Source organism: Melozone crissalis, unplaced genomic scaffold (assembly GCF_028551555.1).
Source record: "Melozone crissalis strain CALT ecotype California unplaced genomic scaffold, PUWL_Pcris_2 ptg000045l_1, whole genome shotgun sequence".
Taxonomy (NCBI): Eukaryota; Metazoa; Chordata; class Aves; order Passeriformes; family Passerellidae; genus Melozone; species Melozone crissalis.
In genome coordinates, this window is record NW_026535823.1 from 25583834 (window position 1) to 25606575 (window position 22742).

General features: G+C 47.5%; 1 protein-coding gene across 1 annotated transcript; it reads left to right on the forward strand.

Moving 5' to 3' along the window:
* The first annotated feature begins 280 nt into the window (after positions 1–280).
* SLC5A9 (solute carrier family 5 member 9) lies at positions 281–21559 on the forward strand. Its single transcript, XM_054285823.1, has 14 exons — positions 281–463; positions 1152–1223; positions 2967–3071; positions 5333–5497; positions 7999–8104; positions 8672–8752; positions 9502–9707; positions 10532–10667; positions 11538–11645; positions 11810–11960; positions 13011–13179; positions 13686–13901; positions 19359–19497; positions 21351–21559. Exons 1-14 carry the CDS (start codon positions 296–298, stop codon positions 21557–21559), a joined length of 2031 nt encoding a protein of 676 aa, XP_054141798.1. The 5' UTR covers positions 281–295.
* The last annotated feature ends 1183 nt before the right edge of the window (positions 21560–22742 follow it).

A 22742-nucleotide genomic window follows, 5' to 3' on the forward strand; every position in this document is an offset into this window, starting at 1 on the left:
CACAAGCCTTCTCCAGGCAGACCTCAAAGCAGAATCACCTCCTACATCCCAGTGGGTGCCACCAATGGGTAAGTGGGCAGGAGAAAGGACCTCTGGTAAATGGACACGAGGGGGAATGGCAGGAAGCCTCACACCACGGAGCTGTGTGGTGACCCTCTCTGATGAGCCACAGAGACCAAGCTCCTGCTGAAAGATGTTAGTCACAATCTGCCTGGCCTCTGCTCCCCACTCACACCTTCTTGACCCTGTTAATTATTACAAGGGAAACGATGAAGGCCAGCATGCATTTAAGTCCATGGTGAGGGAGCAAACCATCAGTTTGCTCAGAGCCATGAGCCAGCCCAGCACAGGCACCACGGAGCTGCCTGGGCTGCCAGGGGGCACGGCAGCAGCTGCCTTCTCAGTGGCAGACATCGTCGTGGTGGTTCTGTACTTCGTCTTTATCCTCGCTGTGGGGATATGGGTGAGTCCCTGAGGGGCCTGGTTTGGGTCTGCCTGAGCCAGGGAGGCTTTGATGCTCCCTGCACTCCTCCTGGGTACAAAGGGGTTTGCCTGTAAATGGCATCCTCTGCACAAATTATCCCAGGGCCTATGGAGCAAATGTCGGGGTGACAGGAGTGCCTCTGTGAACCTTCACTTCCACCCCACGTGAGGACAACTGTGGGATCACTCTCCGGTGGTTGTTCTGGGAATGATGCTCAGCTCCTGTGCTGCAGAGCAGTCTCACATCTGGGTGTGGACAGGCAGGAGGCAAAAGAAAAGCCAAGGTTGTGCTGGAGAAGACTAAAATGGGACCTTAAAAACTTTGGAAAGATTGTTGCTAATGATTTGTTCGTGTTGTTTGGCAAAGGCCTCTGTCACAGATACCTACTGTGTTCTGCTTGGCTGAACTGTTTTTTCTTTCCCAGTTGGTACATGCAGGGAGAAGTCATTAAACAGGTACAAGCAGCTTCTTTCCACAGCACGACTGTCAGAAGCCTGCACAAAAAGGGGCAGAAGCAGTGTGTGAAGCCTGGCATACTTAACAGATCCATAAACTATTCTGGAGCTGGTGCTGAGGCCAGGCACCAAGGATTCTCCAGGATTGGTCTGACTCAAGGAGGGTGAATGGAGGAAAACACTTATTCCTGTTCTTTTTCCTATGCTTCCAGTCATCGGTACGAGCGAGCCGGGGCACTGTTGGAGGATATTTTCTGGCTGGAAGATCCATGTCTTGGTGGCCTGTGAGTGAAATGCTTCCCTCTTATTTCTCATGGTTTGAAAGCAATTCCAGGTTTGAGAGCAGGTCTGGTGAGGGGATCCAGCTTTTACATATTCTGACTGTAGTCTTGAGATGAAGGATCCATAAGGAATCATCCCGCTCATCTTTGCCAGTGGGCTGCAGCATGGAGCTGCCAGGCCTAAAGGGTAGCTCAGCACCTTCAGGGTTTTCCAACTCTCAGTCTCTCTGCTTAAAGTCAGCAATAAAAATGTTCCCACTGATGAAAGTTGGGGAATGCTGGCTGCCTACCTGGGTTGGAAACTTCTTGGCTTGAACTCTCCATTGATGCTCCCAAGTCAAAAGAGCATTAGGTAATCTAGGAATGTGTTATCCAGTAAAGAGCATTTAAGCACTAAATCAAAAATAATCCCTAATCCCAGGACTTTGAGCTCTTGCTATTTAGAGCTGAGTTGAGTTTATTGACTAATGATGTACAGGATATAAACTTCAAACCACTGAAGTATAAATCTTCACTGTGAAGGAAAAAATAATCTATTGAAGGCGCCTTTTCTTGGGAGTGAAAGGTACATATAAAGATAATTTAGAGTTGGAAAAAAAATAAAAATGCCACAGGAATAAAGATTCTTCTCAGCCAATGCCAGACTCTAGAACCATACATCTCTCCAGTGAGTCGTGGGTAACGGAATGCACTTCCCAACCAAAACAGGTTTTTTCTTTTTTTCCTTTGGCTGTGCATTGCCCATAAATTCACTAGGCTAGATTTTCAGCCTCTTCCACCAGAGACACATACACCTCTCTAAAATCTGTCATTTCTTAAATGTTCTTTAAACTTCTGCCTCAGCCAAGTGACATTTAATGCAAAAGCTTAGCTTGATGGTTTTCTCAATTAGGAGGGAGAAAATTAAAAGATACTAAAGTTGAATATTTTTTTCCTCAATCTTGTTCTTTTAAACAAGATATCTGGGGTTTTTTTTTCTATTAAAAAATCTCCCAAACAAATCCCAAAACATTGTCACTGCTTTTGGCTCCAGCCACAAGTGGCTGCAAAGCTGTTTGGTACACGTCAGCTCTTGCCTCTTCTGAAGTCTTTTAGGTTTAGAGCAACCTCTAATGCTGTTCACTTCTCAGATTTGTTTGTGAGAGCTGATTCCACCTCCACAGCTCTCCTGCAGGCTCAGCTCCTTGTGGCCTTCACCTTGAGTTACATGACTGGCTTATCTGCATTTTATTATTGTTTTTATCACAGTGACAGGTTTCAGCTGTGCATTACATAGCCTCAGCTAAGACCTGATATTAAATTGCAAGACCTGTGGAGGCAGAGCAAGGGTCAGCAGGGTCAGAGATGGCACCTTGCTGGCTGTCTAACCAGGGAATGGAGAAATCCACCACGTTTCATGGACACTGAGGCATCTGTGGTGTCACCAGGCTCCCTTCCCTCTGCTGTGCCCCTGTAGCAGGTGTGCTTCTCAGAACCACTGGCAAAGTGAGCCCTGATTCTGAGATTAAGCTTTGCACTGGAGTGGGGGCAGTGGAAGGGAGTAGGAATGTGCTTTACCATATAAAAATGTAGGTGAGGTGAGGAGCGGTGAAGGAAAACCCAACTCTGCGTCAGCACCCAGCTGCCTAACAACAAGGGGATGAGATCCTGAGAAAAGAGAATTTCTGGGTGGGGGGAATGCTTGGCTTGATGGAGAAGTGCCTCCAGGTGAGTGTCTCAGCTGCATCCCTGTGCCCTGTGTTCCAGATTGGAGCCTCCCTGATGTCGACGGACGTGGGCAGCGGTTCCTTCATCGGCCTGGCGGGCACGGCGGCCGCCGGGGGCATTGCTGTCGGGGGCTTCGAGTGGAACGTGAGTGTCACTCCTGTTCCCAAATAAGATGTCACTGTTCACCCAGGGAATGGAGGTTTCCCTCCAAAATCAGGTGTTTAACAGCACCGGCAGCAACAAGTGCTCAACTCTCAGGAGAGAAGCCGGCAGACATTCCGACAGCCTCGGAAATGTGAGATCTTTATTTTAGTTTAAGTGGAATTCACTGGGATTATTAGCTCTTCGGCCTTCTCACTGGTGCACAGCCTAATTTTTAAGCTGTAGTCCGCACTTGTGAAGATTAAAATAAAAGATAATGGATGCTGGAAAGGTATTTGGATAATCACAGGATTCTGGGTGCAAGGAGCTGGAAAAAAAAATCAAAAAGATGCAGCATGTGCTCCTGTATTCACTGTAAATCCATGAAAATCAGCAGCACTCTCTTCACCTGGCAGCTGCCAAAAGGTGGCACCTCTGGGGTGAACATCTGGATGTGAAGGCAGGACTCATTGTGCCCTGTTGAAGTGGCCTGGAAAATTGCCACTGACAGCACACAAGAGCATGAAAACCAGGCCCTTGGTGTGTGGTGCTAATGAAATTTCTCAGCTGATGAGGAGTGAGATTAGTGCCAGAAGCATCTCACAAGAAGCATCACTCACCTAACTCTGAATCTCCTGCCTACCTCAGCAGAGAGTGTTAGTAGTGGCAAGCACAGGCAGGGCCCACCAAAAGCTCTCTCCTGGGGTATGTATTCACTGCAATGTTTTTTCCTGGACCATTAAAGTCACCTTTAAATCCTTTGTGAAGAAAACAGAGACTGCATTCAGCTTGGTGCATGTAGGACATAATATTGTTGTTCTCAAAGGAAATCTATTCAAGTCATTTTAGAGGCTCATGAAGACAAGATTGTGTTTCAGGGCAAATCTAACTTCATGAGTTCAGATTAATTTATTTCAGATTTGGAAGAGAACTTACATATGCCATTGCTCTCTCCCTGTGCCATGGGACATCATTCAGCTGGAGGGATCATAGGAGCATCTTTCACCACAGCAGGAGCCATGGCTGCTCCCAATCAGTCACAATCTCTGCTCACAGGGATCGGGGTTTTTCCTGAAAACTTGAATAACTGATCAAAATAAATGTAAGGGTGAAAGAAAATGGCTGGAGACTACCAGGAGGTGAGGTTTGATGATCCCATGGCTTTCATTTACCTTTAAGTTCTCCTGTTTGGACTTTTGCTGGGAATTGGAGAAGAAATAGATGAGGAATGCCTTTACACTTTCCAAAACTCTTCACCTGTGGCAAAGCAACTAAAGTGCCTCTTTATCTACCAGTGACAGAAGCACATCTGCACCAGCCTGCAAGGAGAACATCCCAGCAGAATCTTGCTGTTGCTTATTTTTATGCTCCGCAGGGACAGTCTGCTGCCTCAGCCTCATCACTTGCTAATCGAGCAACAAACAGATGCTCCCATCCTGCTCTGAATCACTTAACTCTTCACTGCCACAGCATCAGTGGTTTTAAAGGCCACCAAATACACCACCATCTTTCAGAGAACCAGAGCAACAGAATACACCACCTTGCTCAAAGGACCAGGGGATGGAAGAGGAAGGGACACCCGAGACAGAGAGAAATACAGGCCTTAGGAGGGGATCTTCAAAAGCTTTTGGCTGAATTGTAATAATTCCTCCAGCTGCCGGCTCATTTTCTGAGCAGGGAGAAAAACTCAGTCTGCTTCTCAAATGTGGTATTTTTGGGGTCCCCTGTCGTGGGGAGAAAAGATGAATTTGACTCCATGTTCTTAGAAGGCTAATTTATTATGATATGATATGATATGATATGATATGATATGATATGATATGATATGATATGACATGATATGATATGAAACTATACTGAAGCATAGAGAAAGGATACATACAGAAGGCTAGAAGATAATAATGAAAAACTCGTGACTCTCTCCTCAGACACTGACACAGCTTGACAGTGATTGGTCATTAAGTTAAAAAAATTCACATGAAACCAATGTGGTTGGTAAACAATGTCCAAACCACATTCCAAAGCAGTAAAACACAGGAGAAGCAATCAGATAATGATTGTTTTCATTTTTCCCTGAGGCTTCTCAGCTTCCCAGGAGAAGAAATCCTGGCGAAGGGATTTTTCAAAAAATGTGACGGTGACACTCAAATACATCACATGGCACTGTACCTTTCTGCTTTCTTAGGATGGCTACTGCCAGAACAGGAGGAAGAGCTGTTCCCATGTGTTGAGTCCTGTGCCTTTATTCTCTGTCTCTTTCACAGGCCATCTGGCCGCTGCTGGCTCTGGGCTGGATCTTCGTGCCAGTTTACATCGCAGCAGGAGTTGTCACCCTGCCTGAGTACCTGAAGAAGAGGTTTGGAGGGCAGAGGCTGCAAATCTACACATCTGTGCTGTCCCTGATTCTCTACATATTCACCAGGATATCCGTACGTATCTATCTGAACCCCTCCTCATGTCTAGGGCAGGGACAGGGCATCCTGGTACAGGGCAGGGCTGCTCAGAGAGAGCTCCTTGAAAGGACCAGCCCCGCTCCCAGGAGCAGCTGCAGTGTGTTAGTGTGCTGCTCTTGCCTCTCTATTGATCATGGAGACCTTTCCTAAGAGAGAGACAGAGCCCTCATTAAACAGCAATGCGCAGTGAGAACTTTACAGGGATGTGTAACTAATTACTAAACAGTGTAAGTACCATGGGCTGTCTGCCTGCTTTTCCTCTTCTATCACATCAAACCTTAGGCTTCAGAGATAGAGAAAGGGCTGCATTACCCCATGTGAAAATCTGGCTGGCTGCATCTTGTAGAGATGAAATTCTCTTAAATTATCATAAACCGGCTGTTGTTCTTGTAGTTGAGTTTTCGGCATTAGGTATTTTATGGTTGTTCCTCTCTCTTTCTCACTTGTGTTGCACAAAAAGGGTACAGTGAAAGGGAGGTAGGGTCTGGCTTAAGACAAAATGCAGCATCTTTTCTGAATTGCTTGTAACCAAAACCCAGTGCACTGGGTATATTGGGTATTTCCCCCTTTTAAATGCCATTTACAAAGAAACAGAAATTATGCTCAGATATTTAGTAAGAACTAACTGTGCCCTTGGAGGGAGAGGAGTGCATCTGAGAGTCCATTACAGGGACTGAAGATGTCAGTCCTTTGTCTCCAGCTGATTATCCCAAGGTCAGTACAAGCCAGTTTTCACTGGACCCTTCTGAAATATTCAGATGTCAAATTGCCTTGGGAGACGCTGACTGGAGATAAAACACTCATGTGGCTTCAAGGTCCTTCTCCCAGGCTCATTATGTCTCAGCTCCTGGGAGGGGCATTGAGAGGAGCTCCAGGCTGAGACTGTGGGACAGAATTCCCCCTCTAATGGGCAGCTCTTGGTCATGTCACCCACTGCTGCCAGCACTGCCTCCAGCTTTGCTCTGTGGGATCAGAGCACAGCCCTGGGTGACAGAGTGAGCGAAGTCCTGCAAAAAGGCACTTAAATCCTCTTTACCTGTGAGGGATAAATGGCAACTCTCTCCTGCAGCAGCCCAGAGTGAGCACAGCCACAGAGACAAGGTATGAAACAGAGCTGTCTTTCAGAGTGACCTTCAGCAGAGCAGCATTTGCCAGTGCTTTTCAGAGCAGGACCCTGGCCCCCATCAGCGCTGTTTCATCCCAGCGGTTTCTCCTCTGCGCAGCCAATTCACGCGTGGCTGACGGATGTGGCTGGGGCACTTTATGGCCATGACAGGTGCTTTCTATTAAGCACAGCTATTGTTTGTGGAGAGCTCATTTAGCGCCTGGCTGGACAGCAGGCACTTGGTTACAAGAAGGATTTTTCTCCCTGTGCTTTCTGCCCAAACGTAGGTCAACAACCAGGGCACTGCAGAGTCCTCTTGGCTTGCAAAGAAAACAGAGATCTCAATAATTGTTGTCAGAGGGCTGATCCTGCACGGCTACAGAGGTGGTTGTGTTTCCTGCTGGGAAGCCAAACCCCAGAAGGGGCAGGGATTCCTGTGGAGTGCTGGCTGTGCCTGTCGTGTCTCAGTCCCACAGAGGTCAGGGCTCTTTGCTTTTAAGGTGCTCATTTCTGATACAGCAAATGGAATTCTTGCCCCATCCCTTCTGTATCCCTTGGTGAAGGTCTTCACCTGTATCTCACCCCATACCAGACTCACAGGTGTCCTTCTACCTTGCTTTCCCAACATAAACATCTCCCATATCACCTCCTGCAATTTGGAATGATGTTATCTGTGTAATTCCAGGTTTTATCTGATTTCTGGTGTCAGTCTGCCAGAAGATCCAAACAAAACACAACTGATGGGAATTTCTGTATTTCTAGTGAGGTTCTCAGCAGGTATAACCTGTTTTTCTGGAGTCACTCTAATGTGCTGAACTGCATGAACAGAAAAGCCACCTGTTGATAAACCAATCATGGTACAAGATATCAGTGACTCTTTAGGAGTCTTTCAAGAGGGAGTGTCTGTGGACCATGAGGCCACCCAGAGGCAGCCCTGGGAAGAATAAGGTCTCTGCTATCTCCCCCTCCTTCCCTCCTGTGTCTGCCTGTGGATACAGGGGCTCTGTCATCCAGGGATGTGTTCTCAGTCACGAAAAGAATTGACAGCTTACACCAGTCCTTCTCTGTGCCAGCCAGGATTCTATGCCTCAAGATGACCTTTATTCTGATTTCTTTTTAGTCCCTTGGCGTAGCACCTTCATTTTCACTCTTCTGCTCTCCCAAATCCTGAAAACTCTGACCTGGAGGAAAGTTTTTCCTCACAGCAAAACAAGGTTCAGAGCCAAGAGTCCCAACAGCTCTTCTCCTCCCCTTCCAGCTCACCTTGGTGGTGTCCTCCCCTGTCAGTGCTTCCAGCCGCAGGCTGCTTTATTAGATTTCCCTTGCACGAAGCACTGCTAACGCCAGACTGCCCTTGGTTTTTTTATTCCAGACAGACATTTTTGCTGGAGCATTGTTCATCCAAACTGCTTTGGGCTGGAACCTCTACTTGTCCACTGTGGTCCTGCTAGCAGTGACTGCTGTCTACACCATAGCTGGTAAGTAGCTGGTTTTAAAGGACACATTATAAACTGGAACCTAGGATATAAGTTTCCCATTTCCTGCAGAGGGGAAAGAATGTTCAGGGCTGAGGGGGAGATTGCCCCAGGTGCTGGTAGTACCTGCCTTGTCACTCCCAGCTGTTGGAGACCTTTGACTCTTCCCCTCTCCCCTCTTGGTCCATGGGAAAGTGGTACAGGGGGACCATCACTGTTTTTAGAGGATGTTCTAACACTGCACAAGGCTCTGGGCTCCCTCTGTGCAGGAAGTTACCACTGCCCATATTTGCTATTTTGTTCCCTTTCTGCAAAATTAGCAGCTTTAGCTGTTAAGATGCTGAGTTGCCTCTGAGTTCTCTCATGAACATGGAAAACCTTCCACACTGTTCCTCATGGGAGGGCTTGTGACAGCTGGGGGCTCCAGAGGACCAGCTCAGTGCCAGCTACTCCCAGTGGGTCTGTCCTGAAATGCCAGGGCTGGGGCTAAAGAAAGCTTTTTTCCAGGTGAGGTGCCTGTTTCCCTATGCATGGTGACACACTGACTGCTGTCTCTGGTTCTCCTGGCAGGGGGTTTGACTGCTGTGATTTACACAGACGTGCTGCAGACCCTGATCATGGTGGTGGGAGCTTTGGTCCTCATGTTCATAGGTAAGGGGAACTTGCAGTGACACTTTAGTGGTCCCAAGGCCACTAGACCTTACCAGGTGCTTTGCCCTTTCATGTGTGGTGCAGAAATGAGTTTGAAACACTCACAGAAGTGGTGCCAGCACAAGTCTCATTCTCCAAGCCATCATATTGTCTTCATCCTTTGCACTAAGTGTATGGAGGTGAGGCCCTGGATATCTTCCCCTCACTGGAGTTGCCAAAGAACTTTGGAACATCACACTCTCAGAGCCAAATTTAGCTCTCATTAGGCCCATGTCAATTCAGAGTAACCTTGCTGACTTCCACTGTTGACTTTGGGAGTTCATTTGGGGGCAACTGAGAGTTATAAAAAAATAAAGAGCAACAAGGAAATGACCACCATCAGTCTTTGTTTTAAGCCTTCTTGGCAAACAGAAATATGTAAACTAGGTATATCTTTTTTTCATGTTATACTTTCCTGCTCTAGCTTTTAGAGGGTGTATAAGAAAAATCTAGATGCTGATGACATTGCAGGGATTAGGATCATGGAGGTTTTCCTGCACTGATCCTCTTCCAGAATGTATTGTTTAAGCCACAAGGACTCTGGGCAAAATCCAGCTGACTTCTGTAGAAACTTTGACTGCAAAAAGCAAGGGTGGAATGAAAAGTAAAGGAGATAAGAGGAAGATAAAAGAAAAGTAATCACGAGACTCAGATTAGATAATAACTTTACATGATGCAACAGCCCTTAAATCACTCCACTTTCTTTACAGGATTTGAAAAAGTCGGCTGGTATGAAGGACTTAAGGAGAAATACAGCGCAGCAATACCAAAGATCACGGTCCCAAACACAGACTGTCACCTCCCACGTGCAGATAGCTTTCATTTGTTCAGGGATCCCATCACAGGAGACCTTCCCTGGCCTGGCCTTGTATTTGGCCTCACAGTGGTGGCTCTTTGGTGCTGGTGCACTGACCAGGTAAATAAAACCTTTCCCTCAGCAGACAAGTCACCACCACAGTGTTATTTTCAGTCCACTCCTCAGTCTGTGGATCTGTAAGCTGAAAAATCACTGTGCCTCAGTGTGCAGGAGTTGCTACTTTTTTTTACTGGTCTAGACCAGAATGTCTCACTCCTTCCACCTTCTCAGCAAGCTGCTAATTTTATGCACTTCTTAGTGCAGTGAGAACAGGTTGTTTTCATCCATCTTTATCCCACTGTGGGCTGGTGAGTACTGGGAGTCTTCATGCAGTTATCATGACAAGGATATAAAAATGGGAATCTGGAGCTGGCTGTGCTGTGACCTTGAGCAGACCTCCAGACAATATTCCTTCATTCATATTCCCAGATGTCTCATGTCCCTTGCTCCTTTTCAAGCTACAAACAAGGAAAGCTGAGTGTGTTTCTCGAGACACTGTGCTTCTGTACTTTCAGACAGGACAATTATGAAACCCCACCACTGAGCTTTTACCAAAACACCCACAGTCAGCTTCATCCCCTGTCTCTTGCTGCCACACAGCTGCTGTCTCCAGCCCTCAAGGTGGCTTCATTTCAGTCAAGGGTGAAATTATTCCTGTAAAGGAAATTTCCACGCTGCCCTCTCCTGCAGCCTGCGGACTGAGCTCTGAGTGGTGGCAGCAGGCTGCAGTCAGTGAGGTGGGAAAGTTGTCCTTGGCATGCAAAACGCCCTGGGATCCTGTGGCCTGAAAGTCATCCCTGAGAAGGAGAGACAGAGGGAATGGACCCTGCTCTCTCCGCTGCGCTGCTCTCTCATTCTCTGCTCCCTTTCTGCGCTGGTTGCAGGTGATGGTCCAGAGGTCTCTCTCTGCCAAGAACCTCTCCCATGCCAAAGGTGGATCGGTGTTTGCAGGATATCTGAAACTCTTCCCCGTGTTTTTCCTGGTCATGCCAGGAATGATCAGCAGAGCTCTTTTCCCAGGTAAGCCTTCCCATCTTCCCTGACACGGGGCTCCATCCTGCTGCGACCACTAATCCCACACGGGTCTGCCTTTTACAGCACTTTTACATCTCAGAAACTGCTGTCCTGCAGGCATGTCCATAGAGATTCCTGTTGCACCATGGTGTTCCCAAGATTTCCCTCTACCTCCAGTCCTCCCACAGTGGCAGAAATCACCAAGAATAGCCATACTTTGCCATTGGGGGCATATAACTCCATGCTGTGGACATTGCATTCATCTGTCTATCTGCAGGGAGTCAGTGAAATTAAATTCATGGAGCATTGAGGTTGTCCTTCATATCCTATGGATTACATCCATTTGGTATCTTGGAGAGTTTTAGCAACCTCCCACACAAACTCATTTAGGTCCTGGTGGATTAGGCTAAACGAGCTTCCCTTATATCCCAAGGAGCTCTCATTGCTGGTTTCTCCAGAGCCTTCCCCTTTCCAGGAAGAATAACTTGGTTAGAAGGATCACTCCCAGAGGAAAGAGCCTATTTCCCAGATTTCCTAAACAGGAATAAGTGAGTCTCCAGCATCCCTGGGAACCCAGCTGACAGGTTCATGGAAACGGTCCAGCTCCCACAAATGACAAATCATCAAGGATTACAGTTATGCAACACCCAGGAGAGATTCAGCCGTATCCTGAACAGAATTTCAAAATGTCATCTCAAAGTTTCACCTCTATTATATGATATAAAGCATTTTCCAGCTCCACTCTTTGTAGCTGTATTCCACCTCTGAATTTATATGAAACTGCACAAGGATTGCAGGATTTGTTGCCTTGATCTGAACAACCTATGGCTCGGTGGGGTTTGCACTGACTCCCCATTGTTTCTCTGTGTTCCCCAGATGAAGTGGCCTGCGTGGACCCAGAGGTCTGCAAAAGGATCTGTGGAGCTGCTGTGGGTTGTTCCAACATTGCCTACCCCAAACTGGTCATTGAGCTCATGCCCGATGGTGAGGAACACCCTTGTGGGGCTGGGCTTGGGCCAGGCTCTGCACGGGGGGATCAGGCTGCCCTTACCCATCCTAGGGATGTGGAAACCTTAGCAGACAGCAGGATGGACAAACAGTGCTTGGAGGCCCAGCCCTGATTCCCCTCCTGTGTTTATCTCCCGCAGGGCTCCGTGGTTTGATGATTGCAGTGATGATGGCAGCCCTGATGAGCTCCCTCACCTCCGTTTTCAACAGCAGCAGCACCCTCTTCGTGCTGGACATCTGGCAGCGGGTCCGCAGGCAGGCCTCCGAGCAGGAGCTGATGATTGTGGGCAGGTCCTTGCATTTATTTATGTCTTGTTCCTCTCATCATCTGTTCTGAGAGCAGCTTTTACATCCTCCAGGCTGGAATCGCTGGGAAAAATCTGGTGCCTGCAATACAGAGCAGGAGGACAGCTTGGGAAAGAGCGTTGTGATTTCCAGCTTCATCTTGGATAGGCCTGGTCAAGGAGAAACTCTGAGTGTTCCACTGAGCTAAGCGGATAATTGCCTCTCTTCTCTCTAAACTTATTATAAAAACTGCTTTAAACGTAACTTTTAGAAAAGCCAAAAGTGCTCTTGAGTCATTGTCACCAGAGGTCTATAAAAATGTTATTTTTGCATCAGACAGGAGTGATATGTTGCAATTACTTTTTTTTTTTTTTAATTTTATTTTTTCTTCAGGGGAAAGTGCAGAGCTGAGCTTCCCAGCTTTCTGTCTCTGTGATAAGTTGTAGTGTCCTTTGCAGATGAGCTTTGGTGCTGGGTTCTATCAGGGGTATATAAAGTTCTCCTCCAGACAGGGGAATTTAGGCTGCATTCAGTGTGGAAGTTTTGCTCTCCAGTGATGAGCATTAAGGTCTAAACTGTGCTGAGGCATGGCTGAAGGCTGCAGGCAAACTCACACTCCACCATGGCAGAGTGGGAAGAGGACAAGTCCCTGTGCTCAGCACTATGGACAAACCTCTGTGGCACACAGTGCAAAGGCAGAGGAAGGTTTCAATATTCACCTGAGACCCCAAACACAATTTTAACAAGTAGCAAACGAGTTGGGATTTGGTAAAGGCAAGAGACTGAGCACATTACCTGCTTGGAATGGTGGCAGAAAGATTGCTTCCACAAGCCACCAGCTCCCTCTTTCTGTCATGTCCAAGAGCAAGGTCATTGAAGACCATGTCACACCAGGCTCACATTGGGAGAACAATTTTCTCTTTTCCTGTGTACACAAGGAAAAGTTCTCAAGAGTGATCTGTGGATTTTTTCTTAGAAAATTCCAAGAGCAATGGGGAGTGTGTTTTGCTGCAAATCCACCTACAGATCCAATTCAATTTTATCCTTCTCTTTCAGAGTCTTCACCCTCATCCTCGTGGTCATCAGCATTCTCTGGATCCCAATGGTTCAGTCAGCCAACAGTGGGAAGCTCTTTGACTACATTCAGTCCATAGGCAGCTTTCTGAGCCCACCAATTGCAGCCCTCTTCATCCTGGCCATCTTCTGCAAGAGGGTTAATGAGCCTGTAAGTGAAGTGCCAACAACCAATTGATGCGTGTGTTTAATTTGATAAAATAAATAGTTATCTCTTCCCTCAGTACTTAGCCTTCGAGGCTGTCCAGCTCAAGGGTGACAGTGGGACAGCCTTTCCTGGCATGCATTAGTGGATCTTAGCCCAGGCTCTGGTGGGTGTGGGTTTGCTTCTAAGTCACTGCAAGTGGTACTTTTTGGCAGTCCCATTTGAAAGCATGAAAGGGAAGTTGTTCTGCCATTTAGGGATGATGTGTCAAAGGCTCATTGGAGGAGGGTTGTTAGGAGGAGATTCTTGCATTGTTTGTGCTCTGTGTGCTCCATGCTCAAGGGCAATGAGAGAAAATGAGGGTTTTTTCCAGAAAAAAATTTTGCTTTGATGCACCTCAGTGTGGATTTCCATCAGGCATAAAAAGTCTTGGGAAAGAGGGAGAGGAGAGGGGAAATCTACAACCAGAGGTAACTTGCAGTGACTTTTTCTCTGTGCTTGCCTTTCCTCAGGGTGCTTTCTGGGGCCTCATGGCTGGCTTTGTTGTTGGCGTGATTCGGATGATCCTGGAGTTCAGTTACAGTGCCCCGTCCTGTGGGGAGGAGGACAGGAGGCCAGCTGTGCTCAAGGACGTGCACTACCTCTACTTTGCCCTCATCCTCTTTGGCCTCACCTCCATTGTCATCCTCCTGGTCAGCTTCTGCACCCCAGCCATCCCTGAAGAGAAGGTAAGGGACTTGCTCTTTCCCCAGAGCCGCCGTTTGGACACCCAAATTCCCTGGGATCTGCCCTTCCCTGCTCCTGCAGGGGCCAGGGAATGGTGTGGAACGCATGTGCTGCCAAGAAGCCCTTGCTGCTCAGCTCTCCCTGCTCCCCAGATCACAGAGTGTTAATGCTGCTGAGCTCTGAGTGCTTCAAATTGAGTGTGAGCTCCCATGCTGTGCCCAGAGCTGGGCAGACACCACAGCCCATCATAACTGCTACAGAAAGAAAAGAAGAAGGGGAAGGAGATGAAATCACATTACAGAGCACTGCTGAGGAGGAATTAAATATATCTAATTGTAGCATCTAGCCTGCTTCAGCAGAGCCAGCATCAATCTTGCAGGCAAACAAGATTAATATCTTTTGCAACATGGGCATTTAGGAAAATAACATTTTGTCCCAATATGATCTCAATTAAATTTAATAACTTTGAGGGAAGCACAACTTTCTTTTACTTAGCACATTAAAATGGTGCAGAGTTGGAAGGTTTTATATTTTAAAACCTTCAAGCAACTCTTCCCAGTCCCAAGTTTTAAAGCAGCTGCCAATATAACAAATCCACCACCTACCTCTCAGCAAAGGTTACTGGATAGATTAAAAAGACCTATTTTTTCCTGCCTAACTGCATGAGAGAGAAAATGCTGTGATGGCATCAATCTGTTGCTTCCTCATAACTTGTAAAGCATTAACCAGCTCCATGGATGTTTGATGGAATGTTATAGGTGTCAGAGAGACCCCGCTCCTGAAGATTACATGAAAGCAGGTGCTCAGATAGGGGAGAGGAGGGGGGAGAGAGGCTGGCTTTGTGTCTGCTTGGAGATAAACTCCCAGCTTTTATTAGCTATCAGAGGATCCACATGGGAGAGAGAAATACTGGCAAGGAGGCACCATTAGTTCTGCTGCTTACGTTGTTCATGACTGCTCAGGGGTGGCCAGATGGTTGCCAGCAATTAATTACTGTGGTTTAATGAGTTCCCACTTATCATCTGACCTGTGATAGCTAAACATGTGCAGAGCTCCCTGCCCACAGCAACAGCGAGATAAGATGCATTAACACAGCGCTGGTGAACAGGGAGCATCAAACCAGCAGTTCAGGAGATGGAGAAACTGGCCCCAGCACCTCCAGGCTTTTTAGTCTGACCTCAGGGGTATGGAAACATTTCAAAAATCTTCCAGGAGGGGCAGTTCAGCATGGACCCCACTATAAAAGAATTAGAGAAAGAGAAGGTAGAATCTTAGATTCCTCAGGGGAGATTTTCAGTGGTATTTCTACTGAAATGTGTGAGTTTATAGGTGCTGGATGTAAGTGACCTTATTTAACACATCCTTCAAAGAGCCAGGGGGATGGTCAGGGAGGGCAGGATTCTGTCTGAAGCAGCTGTGTGCAGTTATCCCAGAGGAACAAAGGATGAGAGGTGGCCAGGGAGGGAGGAGAGCTTGCTGAAGGGCAGCACTGCCCAGGAACTAACATCAGCTGGGCTTTCTGGGGTAAATGTTCTCAATAGAGATGCTCAGGATAGTTTTTTGGTATTGGACCCCACATAGTGCTGAGCTCAGTGCTTGACCCCTGTGTAAGAGATTCTGCTGTAGAAAATGAATGAGAATTACTTATACAGGCTGTGGCAGTGAAAGGCTGGACACAGAGACCCAGATCAATCATCTGGTATTTGTGATGGCCATCCCATGTGCCGTCTGCCCCTCAGTGTCTTCCCACCACAAGGAAAATGGGATGGACTGCCAGGAAATTTGTGCCACTAAGCAGTAGCTCATTCCCTCTTTCCGCAGCTCAGTAGGAATGGGAGAAAATAGAAATGTCCCCATTTCTATTTGTCTGATTCCATTGAGTTTCTACTTCAACAGGAAAGGTTTGCCCTGGTTCCTCAGAGAACAGCCAAAGGAAGGCATGGGGTTTAACTGAAGTAGGAGACAGCACTGCTGAGTTTCTGCCTGTCTGGCAGGGATCTGAGTGGGCAGCACTGAGACCAAGATTTTTCATTTTCCTGGGTCAGATTCGCCCCAGGTTTTGCCCTAGACATGAGCAGAGGTGTGGATTTGGACCATCAGTGCTGGTGACATGGCTTCTCATGGTTTGCCCCCTCATCTCCAGAGTCTGTGGCTGTGCTGTGCTGGATCAGGGACAGAAGTGTTTGGGGAAGGAAGGGCAGGAGGTGGAGATCAGGGTGGATGTGCCAGGTTCTGACTGTCTGGGTAGAAACTGGCTCCTGGCCTTTGTGTTTGGCCATTATTGACTTGGCAATGTGCAAAGCTGTGGTGAAGAGCCTGAGTGTCCCTGTGACAGTGCTGGGAGGGGGATGCTGTGCTGGGTGTCCTGAAGAAGGACCTCTGGAGTTTCCTGGTCCATCAGCTCCCTTCCTGAGCCTCGGGTGTTTCTCCCTAAGGCTCACATGGGGCTGGTTTTGCCCATCCTTAACTGCAGTGCTTGGGGATGGGATGATGAAAGGCAAGGCATGAAAGCTAGGAATTGTGTCATTTGTTTTGTCAAGCAAAAAGAGTAGAAAAACAAGGCAGCAAAGACAAAGCTGAGGAAATACAGTGATAGATCATACCTCAGCAGATGTAAATCACCACAGCCCCATTGCCTTCAAAGACCAGGAACAGCTGTTGAGCACAGTTATGTCACTTTGCACCAGCTGAGGATCTACACTGGACAACTTTAAATATTGAATCTCAATGCTTTTGAGATAGTAAATGGGCAAAAGGAGAAAAGAGATTTGTATCTGATGTTAGAGTGGTACAGCTAATGTTCCTGGCTTTAAATGAATTACAATCCGAGAACTGCAAGCTGTAGCATTTTCTCCTGCTGTTTTGGACACTCTCCCATCCCTGTGGTGATTGATGCTGTGCTGGAAAACAAGTATGCAAGGAATTTGTTTGGTATGCTCCAGAGTTCATATGTCTTCATTGTAGGTAGTCCATATTGTGTCACGCCGTCCTTGAAAACCCTGCAAAAGAGCTTACAATTAAATTTGAGACTGTGAAGCTGAAACACAACTGTCAGGTGCCAGATGGCATTTTGGAACAGAAGGATTTATTCTAGTTTACAAACAACAAAAGGAAAACTTTGCTGAGTTCTTGCAAACTCCCTTGCCCAAGGAGACTGTGAGGGAGAAAAGGGAGGGGAGCAGCCCACAAAGCACTGAGTGAGTGCTGCACCAGCTCCCCAGGGCTCAGGGCTCACCCAGACAGGCTGAGGGATTGGCAATTCCACATGCTCTGGGATTGGGATGCTCTCCCTGTGTCCTGAGGCGTGGCTCCTCTTGGTGCACTGCTTAGGGGGAGCCCCAAGGAAGAGCACCAAGGCCCCTGGGCTGGTCTGAGCCCACCCTGAGAGCCCTGAGGTGCTGCAGCTGGAGCTCCCCAGCATCCCTTGGTGGCACTGAGAGCCCTGAGAGCTCTGAGAGCCCTGAGGTGCTGCAGCTGGAGCTCCCTCAGCATCCCTTGGTGGCACTGGGAGCCCTGAGGTGCTGCAGGTGGAGCTCCCCAGCATCCCTTGGTGGCACTGAGAGCCAAAAAGCCCTGTGGGTGCTGACAGGAGCAAACCAAGGGAGGGCACAGGGCTCCCCCAGCAGTGCCCAGTGTGACTCTGCAGATGGGGGCAGAGCCACAGGGCTCCCCAGCACCCAGCACAAGGCTCCCTCCTGCTCCCCTGCCCTTGGACAGGGTGGGCTCAGGCAGCACTTCCAAGGTCCCAGTCAGTAAAGCTGACACAGCTCCCTGTAGGTAATTTGTAGTGAAGCCTTTTCCTGCTTTCTCCAGGCACTGCCACCACTTTCCTCCCCTCCCCATCCCTTTGGAGCCCCATGGAGGCCTCCATGGCCCCACAGAGCTGCTGCTGTGCCCCACAGCAGTGGCAAAGAGCAGAGAGGGGATCTCGGGAGTGCATTCAGGGGGATGGAATGATGAAACCCATCCCAGCTCACAGTTGCAGGGTGCTGTGGTGTCACCAGGAGCTCTCTGGGGTGGTGGTTTGCTTCACTGGCCATGGCAGAGGCACCAGCTCCTGGGTGGGGTGATGCCACGAGGTTCCCTGAGTCTGTGCTGCTTTCCAGTGAAAGTCCAAGCCCCAGGTACACCCCAGCCCTTCACCCCAGCCCTTGAAGATTTTGCTGCAATGTGCAGAGACAGTGGTTCAGTGACACATGAGGAGAGGAGAGAAAAAACTTTAACTAAAACTTTACTATGTTCCTGTAACATTTCCTAAATGATTAAAAAAAAAAAAAAAAAAAGCATCCCTGAGAAAGATGAGGATCATCAAATCAAAGCAATTTAGCACTTCATGACAAGAAAGATTAGCCCTGCCCAATGCTCATCTTGGTTGAAAATGATTTAAATAAAGCTATAAATCTTCTGGAAATTATGCAACATTCTGTGTCAGCGGGAAGCTCCTGCCTGGCTTGGTGTGTGCAAAATTCAGAAATGGAGCTCACGTTACTTTGCAAGTGACCCATTGGGGAGGTTCATTTCCATGCACAGGCAGAGCAGGGGGGCAGCTGCTCCTGGGGCCTGTGTGTGGCTGTGCCTGCCCTGCTGTCACCACTGCAGCCCTGCCCTGTCCCCTGTGCCCCTCTGCCTTTGGGAGGGGTGGATGGGCCTGTCCCTGCTGCTGGCCTGCCCAGGACAGGGGTCAGAGGAGCCTCAGAGATCCTGGGCATTCCCAGCTCAGCCCCAGCAGCATCAGGCCTGGCTTAACCCCAAATCTCCGAGCCCTGGGCTGTGGGACCCCCCCAGAGCTGCCAAAGGGCCACTGAGGTTTGCAAGATCGATGTCTCCTGTGCACTCCCTGTGTTCCAGGCAGATTTCCAGGCTTGCTCTGGGATAAGAGTTTCAGAACTTGGGAATTTGTAAAGCAGACTGATCATCCTCTGTGGCTTTCTGCAGAGACAGGCAATGCCTTGTATTGGCCCATTAGAGAAATCTGGAATTTTAAAAAAATCTTCTGAGGGCACAACAGCTGTCTGGGACTGACTGTATCCAGAGAGGGTGTCTTGGCTTCTTCTTTGATTTATTTTTATTTATTTGACTTTATTACCCTTCCCTGTTGGAGGGCTGCCATTCTGGATGGAGACCATCATTGTTTGAGATCAATCACATGGGCCTTGCAAATAGGAGGCTGCTTCTCCAATGTCTGCTAAAGGGTTAATCCTCAGAGACAGGGATGGAACAAGTTCTTTTAAAAAAATGGAAGGAGAGAAACGAGATAATTTCACATTTTATCTCAGCTTTTCAACTCCAGCTGGATAGTGCCAACCTTCTTACCCAGGGAAGGGAGGGAGGGAAATTGGGAGATCACCCCAAACAGGCCTCAGCACCTGTGGGCCTGTGTCCCCCAGGGAGGGAGATGTCTGGATGGCCACACTGGGACAGACAGGCAGTGAGCACTTTCTCTCTGTTCCCCTTTGCAGCTGGATGGCCTCACGTGGTGGACCAAGCACAAAAAAGCACCTGTCATAATCCCAGTGAAGCAAAACAGTGAAGCAGCACAGCCTGACCCAGAACAGAATGAGAAGGACCTGGTGGAAACTGCATCCTCAGAGGAGGCAGGTAGGGCTCTGTCTGTGCACAAACACACTCAGGTGCCTGGGAGTGCACAGCCAGGATCCCACAAACATCCCCAAGTTCCTCCTAGTCCATTCTCTGGAGCTGGGGCTTGCATTTGCAGTTTTAAGGATGTGACAAATGAAGGTGTTGTGGCTCTTGGTCCTCCCAACACACCTCGATGTCACATCCCTCTGAATGGCTCAGAAGAGCTGAGATCCCTGAAAAAAGAGCACCAAAATAGCAGCACAGTCTGAGGGACCAGGAGACCCTGGGAGCAGACATGGGCACTTTGTGGATGCCCTAGAATGAACCCACAGGCCTCACTTTGCTCATTTCCATGATGCCAACAGGATCTTTGCATCTTCCCTTAGGATGCAAGCCATGGTTAAAACTCAGACGTTAAAGAGCTCTGTGTCCTACCAGAGGTATTTAATAGGAAGGAAAGCAGAGCAAAGTGAAATTAAAGAGTTGTCAGGGGACAGAACAGGAGCAGGAGATGCTGCATAGGCTAGTTATTTTCAGAGTGGACAGAGCTTTACCCTGCAAATCTATTAAAAAATGCAGCTTTCTGGTTTTGAGCTTAACTTGTGAAGGTGACAGAGCAGGAACCTCAGAATAAAGACACAAACAAGATTTCTTCACTTCTTCCATTTGCTGGTCAGTCAAGGACACTGGAACCAATCACAGCCAATCTAAACAGAAGTGAACATCTAAACAAATCCCTTGATTTTTTTTTGCCCAATAGAGTAAATTTGGGTTTAAGTTGAATGCAGTTATTCAGCATTACTTCTTATTTCTTATCAATTCCTAGTTCACTTTACTAGCTCAGGTTTTTATAAACAAATACCTTGGTATTTTGGTAATTAGCAGAGATGAGGAAGGAAATGTGAAACACAGCAGTTGACAGTTTAATGAGGTTTTTTTTTCCTGGGTAACACCTTTTTTCAAGGCCCTATAACATCCTGTATTTCAAAAAAGGTTGTATTTGGAAAGAACAGCAAGTGAATGCACACAGCAGAGGACTGACAATTAAAACACACACTTCACCTGGCATGCCATGTGTAATAAACAAGCTGGGATAACTCTAAATGGACCATCATGCTGTCAGGAATTTTTAAAAGCAGAATCTGGGGTGGGCAGGAGGGGGAAGAGGTTTGTTAATTAACTAATGAGTGAGTGGTGCAATCAACTCACTGCAATCAGGCTGTGCTGTACATGGTCTAGGGAGAAGTTTTCCTTTTTCCTTTTTCCTCTTTTCCTTTTTTTTCTTTTCCTTTTTTCCTTTTCCTTTTCCTTTTCCTTTTCCTTTTTATATTTTTTCCTTTTCCTTCTCCTTCTCCTTTTTTTCCTTTTTCCCCTTTTTTCCTTTTCCTTTTTTTCTTTTCTTTTTTCCTTTTCCTTTTTTTCTTTTCTTTTTTCCTTTTCCCTTTCCTTCCCCTTTTTTTTGTTTTTTTCCTCTTTTTCCTTTTTTTTCCTTTTTCCCCTTTTTTCCTTTTCCTTTTCCTTCTTTTCCTTCTCCTTCTTCTTTTTTTCCTCGTTTTCCTTTTTTACCTTTTTTCTTTTCCCTTTTCCTTTTCCTTTTCCTTTTCCTTTTCCTTTTCCTTTTTTTCCTTTTCCCCTCTTCCTTTTCCCCTTTTCCCTTTCTCTGTTCTCCTTCTCCTCCTTTTCCCCTTCTCCTTTTTTCCTTTTTCCCTTTTCCCTTTTCCTTTTCCCTTCTTTCCATCACCTTGCATCTCCCACGCAAGGTCCCTCTCAAGCCCCACTCCAGACTGGCCAATGCACTTCCAAAAACTGGGAGAAGGGAAGGAAGAGTCCCAGCAGATTCCAACAGCTGGGTTTTGGTCTCTCTCTTGCAGCCGCCAAACGTCCCTGGTGGAAAGTGCTGTACATGTGGTTCTGTGGTCTGCCCACCAACCCCGCGCCCACGCTGTCCCCGGAGGAGAGAGCAGCCCTGGAGCACAGGCTCACCAGCATCGAGGAGAAGCCCCAGTGGAAGATTGTGTGTAACATCAGTGCCATTCTCCTGATGGCCACCAACATCTTCCTCTGGGCATATTTTGGCTGAGGTGGTGTCAGGACTGTGGTGGCTTTGGTTGCTCTCACCTGGGAGCATCAGGTGACAGAGCAGCACAGCCCTTCCCTGGAGGCACCGTTTGCTGCGAATGACTGTGGGGCTCAGCTTCTCCATGAGGGGTGACCAAAACTCAGCACTGGTCGCATCTGGGATGCAGGGGATGTGTGGGATAGCATGTGGGACAAGTCAGGAGCACATTTCATGGGTAAGTTTATTTGACTTCACTACTACTTTGAAGCACTGAAGTGAAACAAAAGGGAAAAGAATGATTGGGGAGGGGAAGTCTGAGAGGTTTGATTGAAATAAAGCAAAGTTGTCTCAAAACATCTTGACCTTTGCTTGTGTTTTCTAGGAAAACAATGTAATTAGCAAAAAAAAAAAAAAATTAAAACCAAATCAATCAAAAAATGGAACTCCAGCTGAACAGGAGCTCTGTGCAGGCTGGTTGTGGCAGCAGGGGATGAGTTGTGGTGTCCTAACAAGAACACATTGCTCTCAGGCTGTAACCAATATCCAAGTGCATTGGCAGCAGATGTTATTAATGATGCCAATACATATTTTCTTATTAATCTTCCATACTAGGCTTGTGTCTGTCTGCAAATGATTATCATTCATTTTCCTGACAAATCTATCAAGATCATTTATTACTGTTCGGCAAAGGATCTTCTTTTAAACAAAGATTAATAACATTGCATTTTATCTGGCTGGCTGAGCCAAAGGAAATGAAATTAACAATGAGCCCTACAAACATGTCATCACTTTAATTTACCAGAAAATATTTTAAAATGTTATTTAAAAGAATATACGCTGTGGTGGGCACAGTTTATTACAAAGGAAAGGAATCAAACCACAGGCATTTCAGCAGGGTGGAGGCTAAGCAAACAGGGCACTGTCAATTCTCTGGTTCCTCACACTGGAGCTCTGGGACAAGGAGGGAGAGGCATCCACAGCATCTTTGGCATGGCACCTGCCCATGGGAATTGCAGCTGGAGGTCTCTGTTCCTCAGTTAAAATGGGTCCTAACCAGGATCCCAGCTCTCCTGGGAATTCCTGGGATTCCTGCAGGGAGCACAGGAGGGAACTCCACCCTGGTGCTGGTGGGGCTCTCAGGGAGAGGTGGGCACAGGTGGGCTGAGTGCCAGCACCCCTCTGTACTTCTGCTCCCCAGGAGGAA